The sequence below is a fragment of the Pieris napi genome, chromosome 6 (genome assembly GCF_905475465.1).
Source record: "Pieris napi chromosome 6, ilPieNapi1.2, whole genome shotgun sequence".
NCBI classification, from domain to species: Eukaryota; Metazoa; Arthropoda; class Insecta; order Lepidoptera; family Pieridae; genus Pieris; species Pieris napi.
In genome coordinates, this window is record NC_062239.1 from 10,542,216 (window position 1) to 10,564,721 (window position 22,506).

The 22,506-nt window shown below is 33.5% G+C and overlaps 3 protein-coding genes across 4 annotated transcripts in view; 1 reads left to right on the forward strand and 2 right to left on the reverse strand.

Moving 5' to 3' along the window:
• Positions 1-962: 962 nt before the first annotated feature.
• Positions 963-8,874, reverse strand: LOC125050406 (cilia- and flagella-associated protein 45-like). The gene is made up of 12 exons (XM_047650250.1): positions 8,675-8,874; positions 8,162-8,354; positions 7,169-7,373; positions 5,727-5,862; positions 5,135-5,270; positions 4,471-4,606; positions 3,848-4,026; positions 2,563-2,712; positions 2,258-2,362; positions 2,085-2,164; positions 1,384-1,480; positions 963-1,108 (listed from the first exon to the last, which is right to left on the reverse strand). The coding sequence occupies exons 1-12, from the start codon at positions 8,767-8,769 to the stop codon at positions 1,028-1,030; spliced, it is 1,593 nt and encodes a 530-aa protein (XP_047506206.1). The 5' UTR covers positions 8,770-8,874; the 3' UTR covers positions 963-1,027.
• A 497-nt stretch (positions 8,875-9,371) lies between these two features.
• LOC125050614 (S-adenosylmethionine mitochondrial carrier protein-like) lies at positions 9,372-13,625 on the forward strand. Its single transcript, XM_047650567.1, has 6 exons — positions 9,372-9,660; positions 9,956-10,076; positions 10,243-10,388; positions 10,635-10,733; positions 12,570-12,725; positions 13,085-13,625. Exons 1-6 carry the CDS (start codon positions 9,604-9,606, stop codon positions 13,358-13,360), a joined length of 855 nt encoding a protein of 284 aa, XP_047506523.1. The 5' UTR covers positions 9,372-9,603; the 3' UTR covers positions 13,361-13,625.
• Positions 13,626-21,595: 7,970 nt separating this feature from the next.
• LOC125050069 (rhophilin-2) overlaps positions 21,596-22,506 on the reverse strand; it is an 84,152-nt gene continuing 83,241 nt past the window's right edge. For both annotated transcript variants that reach the window (XM_047649644.1, XM_047649646.1), the window contains exon 16: positions 21,596-22,503. In XM_047649644.1, the coding sequence (XP_047505600.1) occupies positions 22,321-22,503 (183 nt within the window). In that variant the 3' untranslated portion in view covers positions 21,596-22,320. The remainder of the gene's footprint in view (positions 22,504-22,506) is intronic.

A 22,506-nucleotide genomic window follows, 5' to 3' on the forward strand; every position in this document is an offset into this window, starting at 1 on the left:
GCACAAAATGGTAACACAACATATTTTGAATAAAACCGAAAATGTTAATATTTTACAAATTCAATTTATAGCTAATATTGTTAGGAACAAGTATAATATTGGCTCTATAATTTCTGCTATTTATTTTTGACAGCTCCTTTGAGGAGCTTTTTAATTTTTGAAACGTCAAATGTTTTCTTTTATTTATAGCCATGTAAATTAGGCCCATAAATTCCCAACCATCTACACTTATTACTTCTATTATTCTATGTTAATATTTAGTTAAAAAAACCAGACTGATTGTTGCTTTTGTATTTTTCCAAAATATTGTAATTGCTGTAAATATTGCTATTGTATTATTTCTATGTAGTAAATAAATAACAAATACAAAATGTGTATCATTTCACTATTTATTCAAACTTAAGTGCCAAAAATTGAAATTTTCAAAAAGCGTATATTACTAAAAATAATACCAAATGGGTTTAAATCACACTAGTTGTACATCAAATACCTTTTTCGTATATCGTTATTAAAGATTAAAGCAAAACTAAATATAACTAGAGCCCCATCAACTTATCTATGAAACCGTTCGAAATTCGAATGGGGGATACCACAATAATAATAAATGTCATTTGATTGTCAGTGTTGCCAGAAGTAGGATCTCTCTCTTTGTAATAGAAAGATGTAAATTATAAAATTATTTGAATTTTCAGCAGACTTGCTGCGCATTTTAAGAGGTTCTTACTACATAGTTTCAAGCATATTTCTCAGATTACTTAAAATTATCAATAATAATCATCAATCACCAATGTATGATTTCTCTATCACTATAACATCTTTGTACTACATATTTGTACTAGTAAGTAAGTCAAAAAAGGAGTTAACATAACATTATTCACTAAGCAATAATAGTTTTTGGGAACTATAACTACAACACATGGAATTGGCGTATACTGCCTAAATAGCAACATTGACAATCTGTTCACAGATAAATTGATGATTTAATTTAATAGCAATTTCAGTCTATCGACGTTAAGTGTTGGTAATATTAATATCCATATTTTCCGAGTGTCTGCTCTACTTCTTTCACATATTTCTCAGCAACCTTCTGTGTCCTCATCTCGGCCACCTGAAATTTCCAAATAACATAAGTTGTTTATGTTTTTTACTGTAGCATTAGACAAATATCACATATATACACCAGTCAGCCGTCAGCTATAAGGAATTTCTAGTAGAAAAGTGTGAAGTATAGACAATAATTTTCCACGTGATTGGGTCACTATAATAATAATGTTCGTAAAAGATTCTTATTTATTAAATTAAATTTTTATCCATTCTTCTTTAACAATTTTTTTAAAATAGTAAACTTAAATAAAGTTTGCAGTAACTCTTTTCTACTCTTACCTTATGCTTGATGATCTTCCTCTCGTATTTATCCTGTTGCTCTTGTTCCATACGTAGCGCCACGCCTTCGTTGTGAACCTTCTCTCGCAAATCAGCTCTGCAAAAATATCATAAATATAATTAAAAACTTTTTGAATAGTTTTAGATTTATGTATAGGTACACATGGTATAACAAATTAGGCCCAAAGGCAATAATTTAATATGTATGTGTTACATTCATATAAATAATAATTTGTGCGATTAAAAAAGTAGATACATGTATGTTTTTTTGACTTATTAGGTTATCAGCAATAAAAAAAGGGTGCGTGTACTTATGTACGCGCGTAAGAAGTTATACTTCTTTGGCATATTTTAAAAATAGTTTTTGATTGCATGCAAATAAAGTTCAGTTTACATTTGGGAAATTAAATAAATAAATATGTATTATTATTCTCTTACATTAACTGTAACATAAATTCTATTATTATTCGAATGTTGTTTTTAAATTATGTCCAATGCCGTAGCATCTTCCGTGGGCAACTTCATTCTGTTAATTTTGTGTCACGGTGCGCGCGCATCGTAAAATTTCACTCTCATAAATTTTTCATAACGCGCTTAAAGAAGTATAACTTCAAAATATATTATTTGTCAAATAATCGAAAGTAGTACCTAGCCAGAAGTACGATAACATTTGAATAGAATTTATTATATTTTCTTCTTACCTAGCTCTTTCTTTGTCATTAATTTGCTTCATTATTTCTTGCCTGTGCTGTTCGATGCGAGCTTTACGTTTATCGTCCAGCTACACAAAATCGAATAACTTTTAGCTAAATGCTTTTGTTTATTTGTAGTTTAGTTCAAGAATTACCAAAAAATAATATCAGGCATTTTATACCTCTTTTTCCTTTCTAATGAACTCTTCATTCTGTCTCGCGGCATTGTTGAAACTTTGCTCATCTTTTGCAATCTCACGCGCAATCAGTCTGTGTATATCGGTTATCTGAAAATAATATTAATAAGAAGCATAATATATTCATATAATATGTACGGTATTTCATGTTCATTTTTTCTCTCATGATCTGCAGTAGAAAGTCAGACAGAGGTAATTTCCGTCAATTATTAACAGACGGTTTTAAAACGGAGGACCTCAGAGTTTAACATTCACCCTTCAAATATCGTATTTACGCACTGACGACTAACCTGTTGAATGCGCCCCTCATGCAGTCTCTTCATCTCTCGGTTCCTCTTAATAGCCGCCTCTCTCTCCTTCCGGCGGCATTCTCTTTCCACATCCTCTTGAATCTTCAGGTTTCTTATGCGTTCTAACTCTTCTTTCAACTCTTGTTCAGCCTATACCAAATCATAAAAATAAATTTTAGCAAGTTATAAGGCATTTCATATATCACATATTATACAGTTCACATATTCGAAGTTTTTTGTTGCCTTTTTTATCGAACCTCAGAAAAATTAATGAAAAAAAAAGGTGCGCAGGTAGCGGAATGGTCGGCCAGTCCCTTTTACCAGCGTATAGTTTAGTTTAAGATATTATTTGTGTACTTGGTTAGATATCAGTCGTGCCGGACGGACGTTAATAAGTTTTGACCATCACAAACCTTCGACCAGTAAACGAAATAATTACAACTCCACTTCGAGTTTTACTACGAGAGTACGGCGGTGGTTCAGATCGAGCCATCGTACGCTTATATGAAGTATAATATGTCTATACGTAAAACGCTAAAAGGGAACTGCCGATCTATAAGCCGATTGTCCTGAAAAATTATAGTTACGAGAGTGTACGAAAGGCCGATCTTTTCTTTCAAAATTAAAACTCAAAATATCTTTATTCAAATGGGTAACCAAGTACACTTTTGAATCGTCAAGTTAAATAAATCGTAAATTTACATTTACTACCAGTTCGCAAGTCAAGGGCGTAGAGCGGGTAAGAAGAACTGGCAAGAAACTTTCCGCCACTCTTTTTAATCGCCAAGTATTGTCATACAAATTGTTTGAACTGGAGCAATTCAATCCCAAGCATTAGGATCATTTAAGCAGTCCTCAAATTTATAAAAAGCTTTGTTGATTAATTTTCGTTTAACGAGGGCTTTGAATTTATTTAGTGATAATTCTCTAATTTCGCTTGGGAGTTTGTTGTAAAAACGAATACAATTTCCATATAAGGAGTGGTTTATCTTTTGGAGCCTGGTTGGTCGTACACTCAAATTAGTTCTATTTCGCGTATTATACCGGTGAAAGTCACCATTTGTTTTAAAATCGTTTATATTTTTTTGGACATACAACAAGGCTTCAAGAATATATTGACCAGATAGTGTCATAATATTTAATTCCTTAAACTTATTCCGTACCGACTCCCTCGGAGAAACAACAAATACCCCGAACAGCCCGCTTCTGCAGCACAAATAATGCACGTTCCTGTAAAAATAGTAACATCGCAAACCATCCCCATACGAATTGCCAGTCACTATACCTTTTGAGCCTTAGCGATATGATCGATTCCTTTTTGTTTAGCAGCTTTAATGGCCTCTTGTTCAGCTCGGTTCTTCGCTTCGCGCTCTTGTTTCAGTTTGAGGAAATTCGCAATACGAAGATCCATTATTCTCTCTTCTTCATTTTGGACTTGTTTATAGTATAAAAGTTCAGCGTTGCCTGTGGAGAAATCCACAAAATATATAACAACAATCTATGATTAATATAACACTTATTGTGTTTGTTTCATGAGAGTAAATTCTATATATTAAATTATAACCTCGTTATTGCAAAGTTTAAAAGGTTTTGGTGTAATGCATTTGCGTTAAATCTATTTATGATGTTAAAAAATAAAAAAACTGGCTATTCTGGGATATAATCTCCTTCTTTCAATGGTAGTTTCGTAAATTCGTTCGTTCGTTTTACAATTCTTCCAAAGACAATAATATTATGGATTCGAAAACGCCCTTGGAATATATTTAAAATAAGTGTTTATGAAGTCTATTTTAAATGAGCTTTGAAAAGTTTTAATTAAGTAGTAACTTCTATCACTATAGCTACATATGTTTTAAATGGACAATCTTATTAAATTAACACATAATTAGTTCAGAATACACATTATACCTTGGTCAAGAATTTCTTTCAATTTAGCCTGCCGACCGTGTTTTTCCTTCAATTTCTGCGCCTCTTCAATTTGCATCGCTATGTTTGCTTGATTGACTCTGATACTCTCCTCTTCTATTCGTTCTGCCTCCATTATCTGTAAAAAAACCGCATGTGGATTAGTTATTGTTAAAATATCTGTTATTTTAGGTAGGTTACATAGGCGCTAAGTCGTGCATAATTTTATTTACTCGTATGTTTACAAGTACTATTTATAAATGTGTTATATTAAAGTAAATGGATTATAACGTTTCAAAGTATTTTCAGAAACTTGTGCACTTTTCTTACGTTGGGTCTAATAGGGATAATAAAACGCACTTCAATCTGGTATTATTTATTAAATTCTAAAAATATTGCATCGGCATACAAGTTAAATAGCAAAGGTGATAAAATACAACCTTGGCGCACACCTCTCTGAATCTTGATATATGATGAATGATTTTAAATGCGTGATTTTCTCGTAAATATTCTATACAAATATTATAAAGTTGAGGAGGCTTAACGCGATGACCTTAAAAACCGCGAGACTCGAGAGGAGGGTATAATAATTAATTAAAAAAATGTCATGACGTTTATGTATTTTATCAATAAAAGAGGTCCGCATGCAGACAACAGTAAAACTGACCTTCGCAGTTTCATGAGCTTTGATTTGCTCCTTCAGTGCAGCGAGATTCTGTAAACGTAGGTGGTGTCGTCTATCCTCTTCAGATTCAGCGCGAGAGACAGCCGCTTGACGGTTTTCCTCCATTATCGAGTCCAATCTAAAAACTTTTAATTATTAAATATAAATCCATATTAATCCTACCTACCATACCTATTCTGTGGCTTTATTAATTAAGATACGAAAAATAGCGATAATTGCAACAATATTTTATTTTTTCGTTTAGATGTAGGTATAGCTAGTGCAATTCACGAAGACGTGCCCCACCAATTTTTCGTTGAGGGTATCGCGGGGTGCGGGGAGTTTGCTCCGAGCGTCAGATGCGAACCGTCAGCTATTTATTGTAGTGTGCGTGTGTACCGATAACACACAAAAGCTCGCACGCATACTAATACTTTAAACGGTTAGGAGGAATAGTGGGGCGCGTCTTCGTAATTTATAAGTGACCAGCCGAATTCCTAGGCCCTTGTTGAATCAAGAAAAGATGTCTGGGTCACACAAATGTTACCCAAGACTTATTCAAGCTCCAATAAGTTAATTAAATAGTCATATAAACCTTCGTTCTTCTCCTTCCAGCTCTTTCTTAATAAGATCCTTCTCACTGATCTGTGCATCTCGTATCGCATGACACTTGGACGCGAGTATGATTCGATTACATAAACGCGGACCTTGCATGTTGTCCGCACGAAACACTGAAATAATATTAACCTATTTCAATGTTAACATACAAAACCAAACCGGGACTCATAACATCAAAGTAATTATCAAAATATCAAGGTGTCAGAGAGGAATAGAGCAAAGCATGTTAGGAAGCGTTCAAGTATTAGGTACGTCACGCAATTTTTGGAGATTATTGAACCCCCCCCCCCCCCCCGCATGTAACGCGCCGTAACGTTTTTCTGTACTCGAGTACAGTACTGTACCCAAGTATAGTAAAACGTTTCGTGACTCTTTATACCTAATAGTTACTATGTGGTGTAAAGTACTGGAAAGTCGAAAATAATATTAACAATACGGCGTAATTCAATCCCCGCCCTGTATCGTAACGTTTTACAAAAGGACCCCCCCTCTCAAATTCGTAATACTTGGACGCTCCCTTAACTAGAAAGAAATTAAATATTTCTAATAAAATCAAGTAGGTAAGGTTAAGGGGTAAGTCGAATTATAAACTGGAAAGGTCCTTGCGGGCAAAAAGAACTCTTCCTGATTGGTAGCTATATTAATCAAACTACTAAAAAAGTACTGGAACGCGTTCCAGTACTTTTTTAGTAGTTTTTTTTTAATTTCAAATAAAAATTATATTTTAAATTTGAAAAACATTAAAAAAATATATATTAACTAACAGAGTATTTATCTTGCTTTTTGGGGTTTGGGTCTTTTCCCTTTTCAATCATATAAACTATAGGTACTAATATATAACTATATAATACTATACTACTAAACTATAAACTTAAATAATAGTGCGAATGTGAAAAAAATAGTTTGCTGAAAATAGGACATTTTTTTTGCTCCCACTATAAAAAAACAAAATCAGTGGCGTTACAACCTCTTTAGGCCTTGGCCTCAAATTTCTTGATCATTTTTACGGCTAATAGGCAAGTAGGTGATCAGCCTCCAGTGCCTGACACACGCCGACTTTTTGGGTCTAAGACATGTCGGTTTCCTCACGATATTTTTCTTCACCGTTCGAGCAAATGTTAAATGTGCATAGAAAGAAAGTCCATTGGTGCACAGCCAGGGATCGATCATCAGGTATGAAAGTCACTCGCTGAAGCCATTAGGCCAACACTGCTCATTTGCTCCCACTATGCGTTCCCTTACTGCTTATTTTACCAATACATCACTGCGCCCATGTATAAAAACCTACTGTACCAATTTTGGTGTGACTTGTGACTGATGTACATACTATCACATACAGATCAAACTAATAACGTCTATTTTTTTAGTACCTCATAAATGGAACCAATTTTATTTAATAGAATTTCTGTTTTTACTCACATTCCGCTCTAGACAGGGTATGAGCAGTCTGATCAGGTCCCTCCAATTCAGCAGCTTCAGCGCTGCCCGAAGAGGCTTCAGCTCCAGGCTGAGGCTGTAACTGTTCTTTGAGCAGTCTTTTACGATCCTCAGACTCGTGGGCAGCTTTTTGAATCGCAGCCTCTTGCGCGTGCATCGCTTCTAGCTGTTCTTCTTGAGTTACGATCTATGAGAAAAGATCGTATCACAGAGGAGAATATATACAAGAAGACTAGTTATATCGATATCGATAGTGATGTAAGAACTAGATTAGAAAAAAAAAATGTGTGCGTGTACTAGGTGTACACACGTAAGAAGTGAAACTTCTTTATGACCTTATTTTTCGAAAAATGATCTACTACATATTATATGCAACTTTACAGAAATTGGTTAAATAAAGTTAAATTAGATAAAGTTTCACAAAAGGCTTTTATTATCATAGACATGAATACAAATACAATTATTTCATTTTAACTTATTACTGTACTACTATGTAGTTCTAAGATTATTACAGAATTTCATTAATTGTAATAGAATTATTAGTATTACTATCATTGTTATCGTTATTATATATTTTTGTTACTAATGGCTTCGGATCAACTGTGGTAGGGACAAGAAAAAGATGGCGCGTAACCGAAAAATGTGACAAATGTGTGTAAAATTTTTTCCAACGCCGATAAAGAAGATTGACTTCAAAAAGCAACATGGCGCGTAACCTGCTACAAAATTTCTCCCATACGTCGATAAAGAAGTTTCACTTCAAAAGATGGCGCGTAACGAAAAAATGTTACACAAAATTTTTTTTCAACCCCGATAAAGAAGTTTCACTTCAAAAAAACTTGATGTGATTCTTGATATTGTCTCACCCACCTGAGAGAAGCCTACGTTGTATGAAATGCAAAAGCTCTAATTTTATTTTTTGTCACACAGTTAAGAAACACACACAAAGAAAACTAATAAAGAATTCGTAAATACCTTAGCTAGCTTTTTCAGCCGTTCATAGTCATTCTTACTCATAACAGCTGGGTAGAAGTTGGGCTCATTCTTTGGCACCAACAAATTCCGCCAACCGCCAAGCTGCGGTACTAATGTGTACTCGTGTCTCGGCAGCTCGCATTTGTGTATGGGTCGGTCGGTTATCGGGAATTTCAGTCGGCATTCCGATGGCCTGAACAAGATTTTTTTTTAACACATATGCATTATAAAATACAACCGTACAGATGATACTGGCGCAAATGAGAATGAATAATGAGGAGTTTTGGTTCGAAGGCACATTTGCAATAATTTATTTTAAAAAAATACAGCCAGAGTTGGTAATTTATTAATTAATTTGATTAATATCGGCCTTTTACCAATCTCGGGTTAAAGGTTACTTAGGTAGGGTTAGGGTTAAAACATCAATTATATTTAAAATATATTTAATAACTAAACCCTCCGCATGCAGGTACAATATAACGCAGAAGTAGGTTTAAATATTTTTATACCGACCTGTGTAGCTGATAACAGCCGCGATCAGAGCCCTTTTTAATAGAATGATATTTGATTCCCTCGTGAGGATTTTTTGTGGGTGGAATTTTCGGCATTTTGAAAATAACAAATTAAATAAACTTTATCACAAATGCTCTACTATAACAAATAACCGTTGCCGGGTAACTGCACATAGTATATAATTATAGAATTGCAGTTGACGATATCTGTACGTTCGTTACATATTAACAGTCTTAAGATGGGAACTGACCAACGTTACGAGGTGTAATGTAACACGTTACACAGCGAACATTCGTGCAGTCAGTACGTCGTGTTACGGGGAAACCAGCGAGCAACGAGCGGCTCGTTTCCCCGTAACGTAAGTCCCCTTAAGTACTTTTGTGTGTTTGTTTTAGCTTAGAAAAAAATAAAATAAATGTTTTTCTTTCGATTCTTGTTTATAAAACTGGAGTACCTTGTGTGTGCACTGTGCAGTATGACACCTAAAACCAGGGGTAGAGCCTTAAGTGGTTGCTAGTTTCTTCTTTAACCTAGTCTGTGGGTAAGACTTTGATTTTAGTATACTGTGGTTTTGATTTCATAGCTTCAAACTTTGGCCTAAAGGTCTATACCAGGTCATAAACTCAAAAAAAAAGCTTCAAACTTGTTACTTGACATTTGACAATTGACATCAATGTTAAAGTATTTATCAAGAACTAAAAGAAGGAAGTAGTAATATTTATAATGAACACACAAGAGACTATTATATTTTTATTTTATATATTGTTTCACTATTTATAATGTGCATAATTATGAGTGCGGCAGTTAGATAGTGAATTTTAATTGTTCCAAAATTCTTTTAATTTTCTAGTTGATTAGTAGTTTAGGTTAAGGTTATTCAAATTATCGGCGGAAGCGAAAATAAATTATAAAAATACCCAGAATATACCATGGAAGAAAGTGAAGCAGTGAAATCTACTTTAACAACATATGCTGTCCCTTTATTCGTATGTATCTTATTTATATCTATATTGAGTCAACATTTTTTTTTGTCTGTGCTTTTTCTGTTTCTATTGCATTTAACATTATCAAAAACTTAAATAAATATATGTTAAAAAAATATTTTAAATAAAGTAAACATTCATGTTAATAGAGTAACAAATAATAATTATTGAAATATATTTGCGGACAGATGAAAAGATTGATGAATAAATAAAATATAATCCTGGATGTATACTAATAATTAGCAGAATAATAGAAAACTGAAACCTTGAGCTGTGATTAAAGAGCAATTTGTTTTAGGCAGGTGCAATAGCAGGAGTATCAGTTGATGTTGCATTATATCCTTTGGATACTTTAAAAACAAGATTACAAAGCCAGCAAGGCTTTTATAAAGCTGGTGGTTTCAAAGGTGTCTATAGAGGTAAACAAATGAAATTTAAATTATATAGTTCAGGGAGATATGTTTGTAGACCAAAACTTTTAACGCATGCAAGCCTTGTGTTTTCCAGCAATTATTAACATAAAATTTGAAACCATATAACACACTTAATAACCACACCTAACAAAAATGCTAAATAATCTTTCAGGTCTTTTGACAGTAGCATCTGCATCAGTACCAACATCAGCCTTATTCTTTGTGTCTTATGAAGCAACTAAGTCTCTAATGACACCAATGGTTACACCACAGTACATACCATTCGTACATATGTTTGCAGCAAGTGTTGGTGAAGTGGTAAGTTGATCTTAGTCCTACTAAGTAGAATCTCACCCATTCTTCAAAATGGAATATGGTTGTTATAGTGAAGCACAACAATAAAAACTATAAATAACATTTTCTCATGTATTTCTTGTTTTAATATTGAGGTGGCAAATATCAGATCTCTATTTGTTCAACTCTTCTATATACTGTAAAGATATAGACGAGTTTGAAAGACAAAGATTTGTTTATTCAATTTTAATGAAAGATCTAAACTTACAGTTGGCGTGTGTACTTCGTGTACCTACAGAAATAGCCAAACAAAGAAAACAGACCTATGTTGGAAAAGAACAAACGAGCAGTATCAGAATTCTTGTAAAGGTAATTATGTAATGTAGTAATAAATAGAGATAAGTAACAACCAAAGTTTTCTTAAGCACTTTCATTAGGGGCCTCATAGCCTAGCGGTCTTATTAAGTGGCAGCTAGGTATACGGGGTTCGATTCCCGGTTCAAGGGCAAGTTTTAATTTAATTTAAATTTGTTCTCGGCCGTTGGGAGGGTTGTGCGGTACCGGGCGAGTGCCTAAACCGTACATGGAGGACATGGTCGAATTTCTAAGGCAAAAAGCACGAATTATAAAAATCTTATACTTGACGCTAATGAAAAAACCTAATTAATAATAATGCACAGACCGTGCCAGAGCCATTGAAAAAAAAAGAAAAAGAAAGCACTTTCATCTTTGTGTTTGAAAGTTATTTACTGAACAAATAGTATACAACTAAGTGTTTAGAGACAAGACTGATAAAAGAAGTTTTATTGATTAGCATTATAAATAACTCAGTGCAACATACCAAAGCACATTTTTCTGTTTTTTAAGCTTATGTCTGCCTTCCACCTCTCTTACTTAGATTTTCACAGAGCAATGTCCAACATTGTATTGAACATCATTCATTTCTTGCCTTGGTTAATCATATCTTCATAGTTTTTATGTATTATGTTAGTAATAGTTATTAAGCTGTGTTCGCATGTTAAAGATGGTATTGAAATCCCTGTTGGCAATTTTTTTTTAAACAATATACAATATATATAGGTCATGTGGAGTAAGTATTGTGTATAGATGTTGAGTCCTAGAGTACTGTAAGAATTTTGTAATGTTTAAAGTCCTGCATAATGTTGGACAAATTACCTTAAATACATAAGGGAATTTTATATTGTTAGTTATTTAAATCTAAATGTCAGGTAAATTTACATTTTGAATATTTTAAAGCAGTAGGGAACAGTTTATTTACATTTCTAATTAAGGTAGAAGTTCTTCTGACCTTGTTAATTAACTCAAATGTTTTAATTATAATATTTCTGTAACTGATTTTAAAAAGGAAAATATATCAGTTTGTTGTATGTATTTAGTAATAGGAAATAAATAAAGGAAAATATGTCTTAGACAAATATCTATTAAAATAAATATCAGTCAATAGCAGACATATGGGGTCCGGATTTTTGAATTGTAACTTTATTATCGGCGAAAAAAAATTACATCACGTGACGTCGTCACATTTTTCCGTTACGCGCCATCTTCTTGACCTGCGATTTCGGATCCAGTTTATTGATTAGTTGCAAGATTTGTTGTTTGTGAAGTTTGCCTACTTTGAAAACTAACTTCAGGCTTACCGCAACGTACTGTTATTTATATTGGATAATTTTTTTCACGTTATATTTAATTAATATTGCAGTATTATGATAAATAGAAATTATGCTTTTAAATCATTATTATTAATGTCAAAAACCGTGTAGTGCGTTCATAAAATTTATATTAAAAACAAAAATATATAATAACGATAACAATGATAGTAATAATTATATATTACTATTAATGAAATTCTGTAATAATCTTAGTAGTAATAAGGTAGAATGAAATAATTGTATTATTTGTATTCTATTTATTTATTCTATTCTATCTATGTCTATGATAATAAAAACCTTTTTTTAAACTTTATCTAAGTTAACTTTATTTAACCAATTTCTGTAAAGTTGCATATAGTAGATAATTTTTCGTAAAATAAGGTCATAAAGAAGTTTCACTTCTTACACTAGTACACGCATACATTTTTTTTAGAAAGCGTATGGGCGCGCAATTAATCTATAATATGTAGATTATAGAGGAAAGTTTTTTTTTGTAAATTCAAAAACAGTTTTTAATACTTTTTTTTTAATTTAGGCATTCCAAACGGATGGTTTTCGTAATGGTCTATACCGTGGCTTCTTTTCCACTGTACTGAGGGACTTGCCCTTCAGTTTCATACAGTTTCCGCTTTGGGAGTTTCTTAAGTCTGTGGTAAAGGACAAGAATGATGGACAGATTAGCAGTTTTCAGGTAATTTCATACACATAACTTTTTATTGTTTATAAAATATGTGTTCGTGATAAAAACATAGATACCGCCTTCTTTGCATATAAGAGAGAGAGAACAGTGGAACAACATGGTCAAATATCGAATGATTGTAATCACATTTTCTTTTTAATTTATTGTCTTTTTATAACAATTTATTTAGTTACACTGACTAAAACATAAATTGTTTTACTCCCAGCTTCTATATTCGTACTAAGTCGTAATTGGTGTAGTTTTTCTATGTGTCTTTAGTCACAAGTCCGTACGACTCGTAGTAATTACGACAGATACTGAATATAGAAACCAGGCGGTATAGTAGTTTTTACCTTTACAATAATTTTCAGAGTGCCCTATGCGGTTCCGTGGCCGGGGGCGTTGCCGCGGCCGCGACAACTCCACTGGACCTAGCTAAAACCCGCATAATGTTAGCTGAAAATTACTCTGAAACCCGCAAATTAAGAATAAAGCCGGTGTTATCAGAGATATACTCTGTGAACGGGTTTAGAGGTCTCTTTGCGGGTGTAACACCGCGCTTCACCGGGTTCATGGTTGGCGGTTTTGTGTTTTTTGGCGCTTATGATGAAGCGAAATCGTTTCTTACGCGCCATTTTGATAGATAGCATTGGATTTTCATTTTGTGAGTTCTATAGTGAGGGTATAGCTGGGTATAATATGTTAATTGCACAAAAATATAGGTATATAATAATTGTATATAACCCCTTTGGGGCCATCCATAAAGTACGTCACACGAATTTTAGGACTTTTGAACCCCTCCCCCCGTCCGTGTCACAGGTTGTCACATTTTTATAACCCCCCCTCCTGATGTGACGTCACACATTTTTTAAATTTATGTATGTATTTAAAAATAATCGAGAGAAAACAGGTATTTTCATTTTTCACTTATTTTTATTAAATAATAATCTAATAAAATCAACATAAAGTCCAAAATTTCATAAAACCGTAAAAACAAACGACTAGTTAGAAAATAATAAACGATTAATTATATTAATTAAAGATAAAAATATTTATATTTTTTGTATTTCAATGTAAATATAGATCAAGTTTGTAAATTTTTAATTCACATCCAAACTTTGCGTTTTAGTATTTTAAATTTTAACATGTGACGTCACAAAAGTATTGACCCCCCATGTCCCTTGTCACACGATGTCACACTTCGGTGATACCCTCCCGATTAACGTGTGACGTACTTTATGGATGGCCCCTAATTTATGTAAACTAAATTCGTCTAATTGGACACTTATTTACAGTACTTATTTGTCGCTTTCTGTCATGTTTATGTTAAAATTAAGTAGCCGTGTTGGCCTAGTGGCTTCAGCGTGCATGTCGCCACCCCGGCTGTGCACCAATGGACTTTCTGTCTGTTGTCGCTCGTACGGGAAACTTCTTGAGGACACCGACAGACTTAAAAAGTCGCCGACAGTTGGTCGTGTATCTGGCACAGATAGCTACCTACTGCCTGTTAGGAAAAATATGACCACGAAACAGTTACAGAATCTGAGGCCCAGAGTTAATAGATTGTATCTGATTTTGTAAAATTAAAACTCCAATTGCACGAATTATGTTTTATGAAGAAGTTTATTGTAACACTATGTATACAGAAAGTACAAGAAATATTTGCTAGTGTAATTAGCGCTAATTGTCATCCAACCAGTGTAAGAAAAAAGAGAAAGAGAAAATAGTTTTAAAGGGAGTCGGCGCTAAGTATGACTTAAGTAAAAAAATTAATATATATGAGTATTTTAAATACCAAATATTGTTATATGAATATGTGATGATTCAAACTGTAGTTCCTAGTTTTCCTTGTTATACTGTAGTTGATAATACTTATACAAATAAAGTTGTTTTGTTGTTTTAATACTGTTTTTATTCTTAATAGACCTAGAGACTTCACAGTATTTACACTATTCGAGTCTTATATAATTAACTAGCCGTTTCGCGCCCGCTTTGCTGGACGAATTAAAATAAATTTTATGTTTCATTATTTTATTTTTTTTCATATTTTTATTATTCTTCTTTTTAACTTCCCGCTAAGAAAATTGAAATACTTCGAAAATCGAGTTTTTAACAGATGTTGACGTTTAGAGGTTCTAGGAAGCCTCCCCGAATGTTTCCGCGGTGAAGTCCGTATGGATAAATTTTCATAAAAGTAAAACAGCAATATAAAATGAAGGAACGTTGGAATTTAATAAATAAATAGCCATAAACCATCTAGGAAAAATTTCGCATCGAATGGTGGTAGTTTCATGTCGATACGATCAGTGGTTTAGGCGTGATTGAGCCTCAAACGAAGACCATTTTCATTATATATATATAGATATATATATAGATTAGTGTAAAGTCAAATGGCACCTGGCATAATGGCTAAAGCGGGTACAAAACAAATGTATCCCATGGATTATAGTACAAATTACAATGTATGATATCGATATTGTTACGATTAACTTAAGTCCATTAAGTGCATCGTTTGTAGTAATTGGTTAAACCGTATTAAGTCTATTAACTGTATATAGGTATTTAGTTTTTTGCAGATTTGTATAATCTGTCTTATCTATTCTATTTATCTATTTTTAAAATAAAAATCTAGTTTCCCAAATCTAACTATATACCTATTTAAAAATCAAAGACCATTTTTCAAACAAAAATTATTTATTTTCCATATACATATATTAAAACGATAATTTATACATCTCATTAACTTTACATAATATACATTCAATTGTTACATCTAATTAGGTTTAGGGGACTTCTGGGTGCGATCAATGTTTTACAAAAATAAAACTTTAATATCGATCACATCCAAAACTTATTAAAAATCAATTAGAAAGATAAGTGTGCAAATAATAATACTTTTTTATCCTCTGGACTAGGTTAAGAAAAAAAAAATTAAACCATAGATGGCGTTTCAGTAATAGACTAAACTATGACTGAGCATTTTCATATTAGTACGAACTCTCCTTGTCAAAAATCATTCAGTTTTAATACATTGATTGAGTTCAACTGTCCCTTTTTAACACAGCGTAAACGCAATTTGCTAGAAAGAGATGAAAAACTCTATATTAAATTATGATAAAGGAATATTGTAAAAAGCGCGGGAAACTTCGTTCATGGTAGACGTATTTTTCACGGTGTTGAATATTTAATTTAATTTTACTAGTTAAAACGCAGAGGATAAGCTGGTAGTTTTAATTTTTGTATTATATGTAATCTTTATATCATATTTGTGTATAGTGTCATCGTGTAGTCGGTAAGTTTTTGTAATTTCTGTAAATATTGTATGAACAAGCCCCCCGATCTAGGTCGGGGGGATGATGGCCTTGTTGGCTTGAATCTCCCTGTGGGATCAAATGTATCTGTTGGTTCACAAGATGAATTTGACAAAATGGATACCGATTGTTCGGTATCATCTCAAACAGGTGAAGGAAGTCGTAAACGAACACGTTATTTGCGCCTTTGTCGCCAATGTACGAAAATTAAGAAAAAGAAAGGTAGTGGTTCTAGCGGTGATTACTGTCAGTGCGAAAGCTTATGCAATGTAGAAGATGAGTCAATTTTAATTAAAAAGGTTACTTCAAAACCTATATCTCAATCCACGTCATCTCCACACTTGCAAAATAATAATAATTCACATAGCACATCCTCTCGACCATCAACATCTTACACGGAAAATTCAAATATCTCTCAAGACTCTAACGCGGGAAATTTAAACAACACCACAACTTCAGTAACCAATACGGACCCCCGTTCGATTGGCCGTGCTGAATATGTTTCTACCGATGTTTCCCCTTATTTTATACATGTTCAACGTATTCAAAGTTCACCTGACGATGGGACTATTCTCCATCCAATAACATTTGGCAATTTTTTAAAGCAGAACAAATTTAATAATATTATTCCCGGAAGTGTAAAGCGTATAGGAAGAAACAGGTGCGTAGTTGGCTTTTCCGATTATAAAGACGCCAATAATTTTCTTAACTGCAATCTTTTGGAAACGAAAAAGTTAAAAGCCTTCATTCCCACTTTCAGCGTAACAAGAATGGGTCTAGTTCGCGGGGTCCCTGTAGATTGGAGTGTAGAGGAAGTTCAACAAAATGTATCCGTACCTATAGGCTGCGGCAAAATACTTAAAATAAGACGTTTGAATCGCAAGGTAAAAATTAATGACTCGGTTTCTTGGAAACCCTCTGAATCAGTTGTATTAACATTTGATGGGCAAGTTTTACCAAAAAGGATTTTCATGTGTTATAATGCTCTTCCAGTAGAAATATATATTTATCCTACCATACAATGCTATAAATGCTGCCGTTATGGTCATACCAAAGTTCAATGTCGTTCTAAGACTCCAATATGTTATAACTGTGGAGGTCAACATGCAGGTGTATCATGTGACAGGTCAGATAAAGATCCTCTGTACTGTGTAATGTGTGAAGTCGAAGGGTCCCATTCAGCGATAGATAAGTCATGTCCAGAATTTGTGAGACAGACAGAAATCAAAGTTAAAATGGCTCAGAGCTGCATGTCTTATGCCGAAGCCAGTAAATATTTTTCTTCTATTAAGCCTTCATACGCAGATGCATTAAGTTCAACAATTCCGGAAGTACCAAAACCCGTATATTCTTCCGCATCGAAGTCTGTATCTCGTGATAATTCTACTAATGCCTCAAATAAAAAGACAATATTCTTAAAACCTCGCTCTCCTCGTAAACCACAACATGGTTATGATCGTGTTGCTCATTATAATGTTTTAAAAGATTTCCAAGTTCCAGAGCCTAAAAATGGCAGTGCTCTGGTTGGACACAAAAATAAAGAAGAAGAAAAATCTGATGTATTAGAAATGATACTAGCATTATTAACTAGTTTAATAAACTCAAACTTATTGAAACCGTCCCACGTTGCCTCTATTAATGAAAAAATTAAATCAGTTAATGTTATTAAAAATAATGGATTCCAAGATAATTCAATGGAATTGCAGGAGTGTTGTTCCAAAGAAACATGATTTGATATATTTGATAAATAAACATTCTCCCGTTGTTGTTGCGTTATCTGAAACGTGGTTGAAGCCAGGGTACCTATTAAGGATCCCAGGATATACCTGCTTGCGTGATGATAGATTTGATGGCCATGGTGGCGTAGCGTTACTTGTCAGGAACTCAATTAATTTTTCTGAAATAGCGTTTTCTTCATTAATCTCTAATGATGCCATTAATATTGTCGGCATAAAAATTGATAATATTTCTATAGTTTCCATTTACCTAGCTCGTTCCTCTTTTGTTATTCTCAATAGCGTTAATAATTTACTTTCTTCACTTAGTCGTCCATTCCTTCTATTGGGTGACTTTAACTCTCATCACCAAATGTTTGGTTGTGGCACTACTGACTCCAATGGTGTACGTTTAGTTGAAATATTAGATTTACATAATTTGTGTTTACTTAATACTGGCTCACCAACCAGACGTACAAAGCCTAATGAAAAGCTTAGCGCGGTTGACTTATCAATTTGTACTCCAGATCTTGCTTCTTCTCGTTCTTGGTACACTTCATCATCTACTTTTGGCAGTGATCATTTCCCGATTATCATATCCTCACCTATTAGACGCTCTCCTTATCAAAAACGACAACCTCGTGTGAAATATAAATTAAATAATGCTGATTGGCTTGCATTTAAAATCCTTGTCGAATCTAAAATAAATGATTTGCCTGAATTAGTTAGCGGTGGTGAGACCAATTCCTCTGAAGCTTTGGCTACATGTTTAATAGAATCTGCCGATCAGATTTTTTCTGTCAAACGAAATCCGTCTAAAAAGATTCCTTTTCCTCCATGGTGGGATAGAGAATGTATGGTTGCTGTAAGCAGAAGAAAGGAAGCTGAGAGAGTCTATGCTGAGGACATGTCCAATGAAAATTTAGATATTCTCAATGAAGTTATTAGTACCACACGTAAATTCCTCAGAGATAAAAAGCAGGCAGGCTGGAAAAAATTTTGTACTTCTTTATCTCCTTCTACGTGCCCTTCAGAAGTTTGGACAAGTATTAAACGTTTTCGATCTGCTTTCAAAGAATCTTTATCATCGTCTTCACTTCCCCCTTTTTTAACAAATGCCTTTTTAGACAGATTAGCTCCTCCATCAGCTGCTGAATCGATCTACTTTCCTTTGGAATCGTCTTTGATAGATGACAGTTCCTCTTTAAACTCTCCTTTTTCATTACATGAATTGAAAGGTGTGCTTTCACATGTTAAAGATTCATCTCCTGGTCAGGATGGTATTATGTACTCATTTTTATCTCATCTTGGTGATACTGCCTTAATGTATTTTTTAAATTTAATAAACTCCGTCATGGTCACAGGTAATATTCCTGAAACATGGAAGTCTCAAGAAGTTATAGCGATTAAAAAACCTAACAAACCTACCAATGATGTTGCCTCATATAGACCTATTGCGTTGTCCTCCGTTTTAACTAAAATTGCTGAACATCTTGTGAAGAATCGTTTGGAATGGTTTATAGAAAACAATAATTTAATAGCCAATAGTCAATACGGTTTTCGGAAGTCAAAATCTACAATAGACAATTTAGCTATATTGACCACAGATATTCGCATAGCTTTTTCGCGTGATGAAGATATTGTTGCTGCCTTTTTGGACATCTCTGCCGCCTATGATAATGTGAACATTTCTATTCTACAACGCAAATTATTAGAGCTACAGGTTCCTACGTTATTAATACGTTTTATCATCAATTTACTATCATGCAGATACATATCATTAATCGTTCAGAAAGATGGTAATATTACCGAGTTAAAGCGAACAGTTTTTAAAGGCCTTCCCCAAGGTTCGGTACTAAGCCCACTTTTATATAATATTTACACGTATGATTTAGAATTATCTATAAATTCCCATATAAATGTGCTACAATATGCAGATGATCTTCTTTTTTATTCCGTTGATAAATCTGTGGTTAAGGCTTGCAATTCCATGTCTAGTTCACTTAATTGTCTTAATATCTGGTTAGTTAAAAATGGCCTAGATCTATCAGTTTCCAAAAGTTCTATAGTCGTATTTTCCAAAAAACGCAAAACTCCTATAATAAATGTGACCTTCAATGGTCAATCTTTGCCACTCCAAACAAAAATTAAATTTTTAGGAGTTATATTGGATTCAAAATTGTCTGGACTTGCCCATTATGAACATGTTGTTATGAAATGTGCACAGCTGCTTAACATCATGAAATGCCTTTCAGGTGTATGGTGGGGTGCTCATGCGTTTTCTATGAAACTTGTGTATAACGCGCTTATAAGATCTGTTTTAGATTATGGCACATTTCTCTTAGATGGAGGAAGTGTCTTGGGAAGTAAAAAACTTGATGTCATTCAGTCAAAAGCTTTGAGAATTGTGACAGGAGTAATGAAATCAAGCCCATCCAATGCTTTACAAGTAGAATGCTGCGATCCTCCTTTAAAATTAAGAAGGCAATTTTTAAGTGATCGATTCTTGTTCAAATCTATGCAGTTTTCTAACCACCCTCTACATGGAAGGCTGCATGAATTGAACAATATTATTTATACATCCCGTTACTGGCGTCACAAATCATTACCATGTCTAATAATAAGCTTTCGTAAATTTTTAACATTACACAGCCGCATTCATCGATCTCCATCATTACCCATATTTATGACACAATTCAATTCTTTAATTCTTGATCCGGATATAAGATATAATATAGGCGTCCGTAAGCAAGATATTCTGGAAACAAATATTCGTTTCATGAGTAGCGTTGAGGAACAAAATTGGGAAGGTTGGGATTATATTTTTACAGATGCCTCTAAAATCTCTGTTGATGATTGTGTTGGAGTTGGTCTAATTCATTGGCAACATAAAATAATTCAAAAGATTAAACTTCCTCCTGAATCCTCGGTTTTTACTGGAGAGTGTTTTGCTCTTTTAAAAGCTTTAGAACTAGTTATTTTATTAAAATCTAAAAGTACAATCATATTTTCAGACTCAAAAAGTGCACTACAATCTCTTGAAAAATTTCCTTTCCAAATGAAACTTTGTTATCCTATTATTTGCGAAATACGTGATAAGCTTTTAATATGTTCTCAAAGAAATTACACCGTTATCTTTGCATGGATTCCAAGTCACAGTGGAATTAAAGGAAACGAGAAAGCCGATGAGCTTGCTAAAGAAGCTATAAAGGATGGAGACATAGTCCCATACATTAATTATTGTCATGATTTAGCTGCTCTCCCGAAAACCCATCTTTGGGAGTCATGGAATGATGTTTGGTTGAGAAGCAGCAAGTTCAAAGGCAAACATTATGCTGAAATTCAACCCAGGATCCCCAGTAGACCATGGTTCTTTGAGATTAAAAGTTCTAAAACTGTCACTTCTATCATTTCCAGAATGCGTTTAGGACATGTTTGTACACCTCATCATTTAGCAAGGCTTCGTATTATTGATAGTAATATTTGTGAGTGTGGAGAAGATATTGGTGACCTTGACCATATTTTCTTTTCTTGTTCCCAATATGACCGTACCTCCTTTCTGAATTCTTTACAATCACTTCATGTTCCGTTTCCGACTAAAATCTCCTGCCTTTTGCTTTATCCTTTATTGTATTATAATGTATTATCTTCTTTCATAATCTATAATAATATTAAGATGTAATATGTTTATGTACATATTTTATTTTTAACCAGCTTATCCCTTTATTTCCTTCTGATGTCTTTGTTTATTTTTTTTCGCGTGTAGTTTCCCAACCTTTTACTTGAAACTGGCATAAAGTTGAAGCTGTTGCCATAATATTAAAAAAAAAAAAAAAAAAAAAAAAGGAATATTGTATCTGTGAGAATGCTCAGCTTCACTACGTGTAAATTGTTAAAAACGGAACAGAACATAAAATAAAGTTTTTAAATAGACAAAATAGTAAAAGCTTTAACAAAGAGGTTATATATAGTCCATTAAAATTGTCTGCCTTATAAAACATCGTTTTTTCGGCAACTGTGCACGTCTTAAATGACAAAGAAGTGACAGTTGAAAATGAAAAAAGGCGGGAGAGTGGCTTAAAAACGTAAAAAACAATAAATAGTTTTAAAATATATATTAAATTCGGAAATACTTTGGAATATCATAGCCATTTTAAAAATTAAGTACTAGTTTACTCCGACAGGGTTAACAAAATAATTATGGACGGAATATATTTCTGCAACTAACCTATGTTATATTTGGAAGGGTTACAAACAACTTTCACACATTTTAAATTTTTGTAAAAAAATAAATTTCTGCGTCTTTTAGGATATTATTTTTAGTAAAAGTACTAAATAAACTACTTAGTAGTAGTATCTGTTATATTTCTTAAGTGAACCAAGTTGGAATCTAAAAACGGTATAGATAATGGACATAACAATGCTTTCAAAAACAAGACAGAAAGAGACAGAGCGATAATGGTATTACATAAAAAGGGATAAACTTAAAGTCTACCATTGCTGTCTCTTTCATGTCTCTATTCGTTATGACCATTTGACATTGAAGTTTGACATTACACACGTTTTGGTATAATAAGCAACCTATCTGAATATGACGTTGGTTTGAGCTGGTGCGTGATCTCGCGCTGAATGTCTGCGGAATGGATTCCAGGAGGGCATCCTTCGGGCGGATGATCTTGCTGTGGCACCAGTGGAACCACTTGACGTGGAAGCCGCTGATACTGACCCTGGGGTTGAAGATTGGCGACTTGTTTCAGGAGATGACTG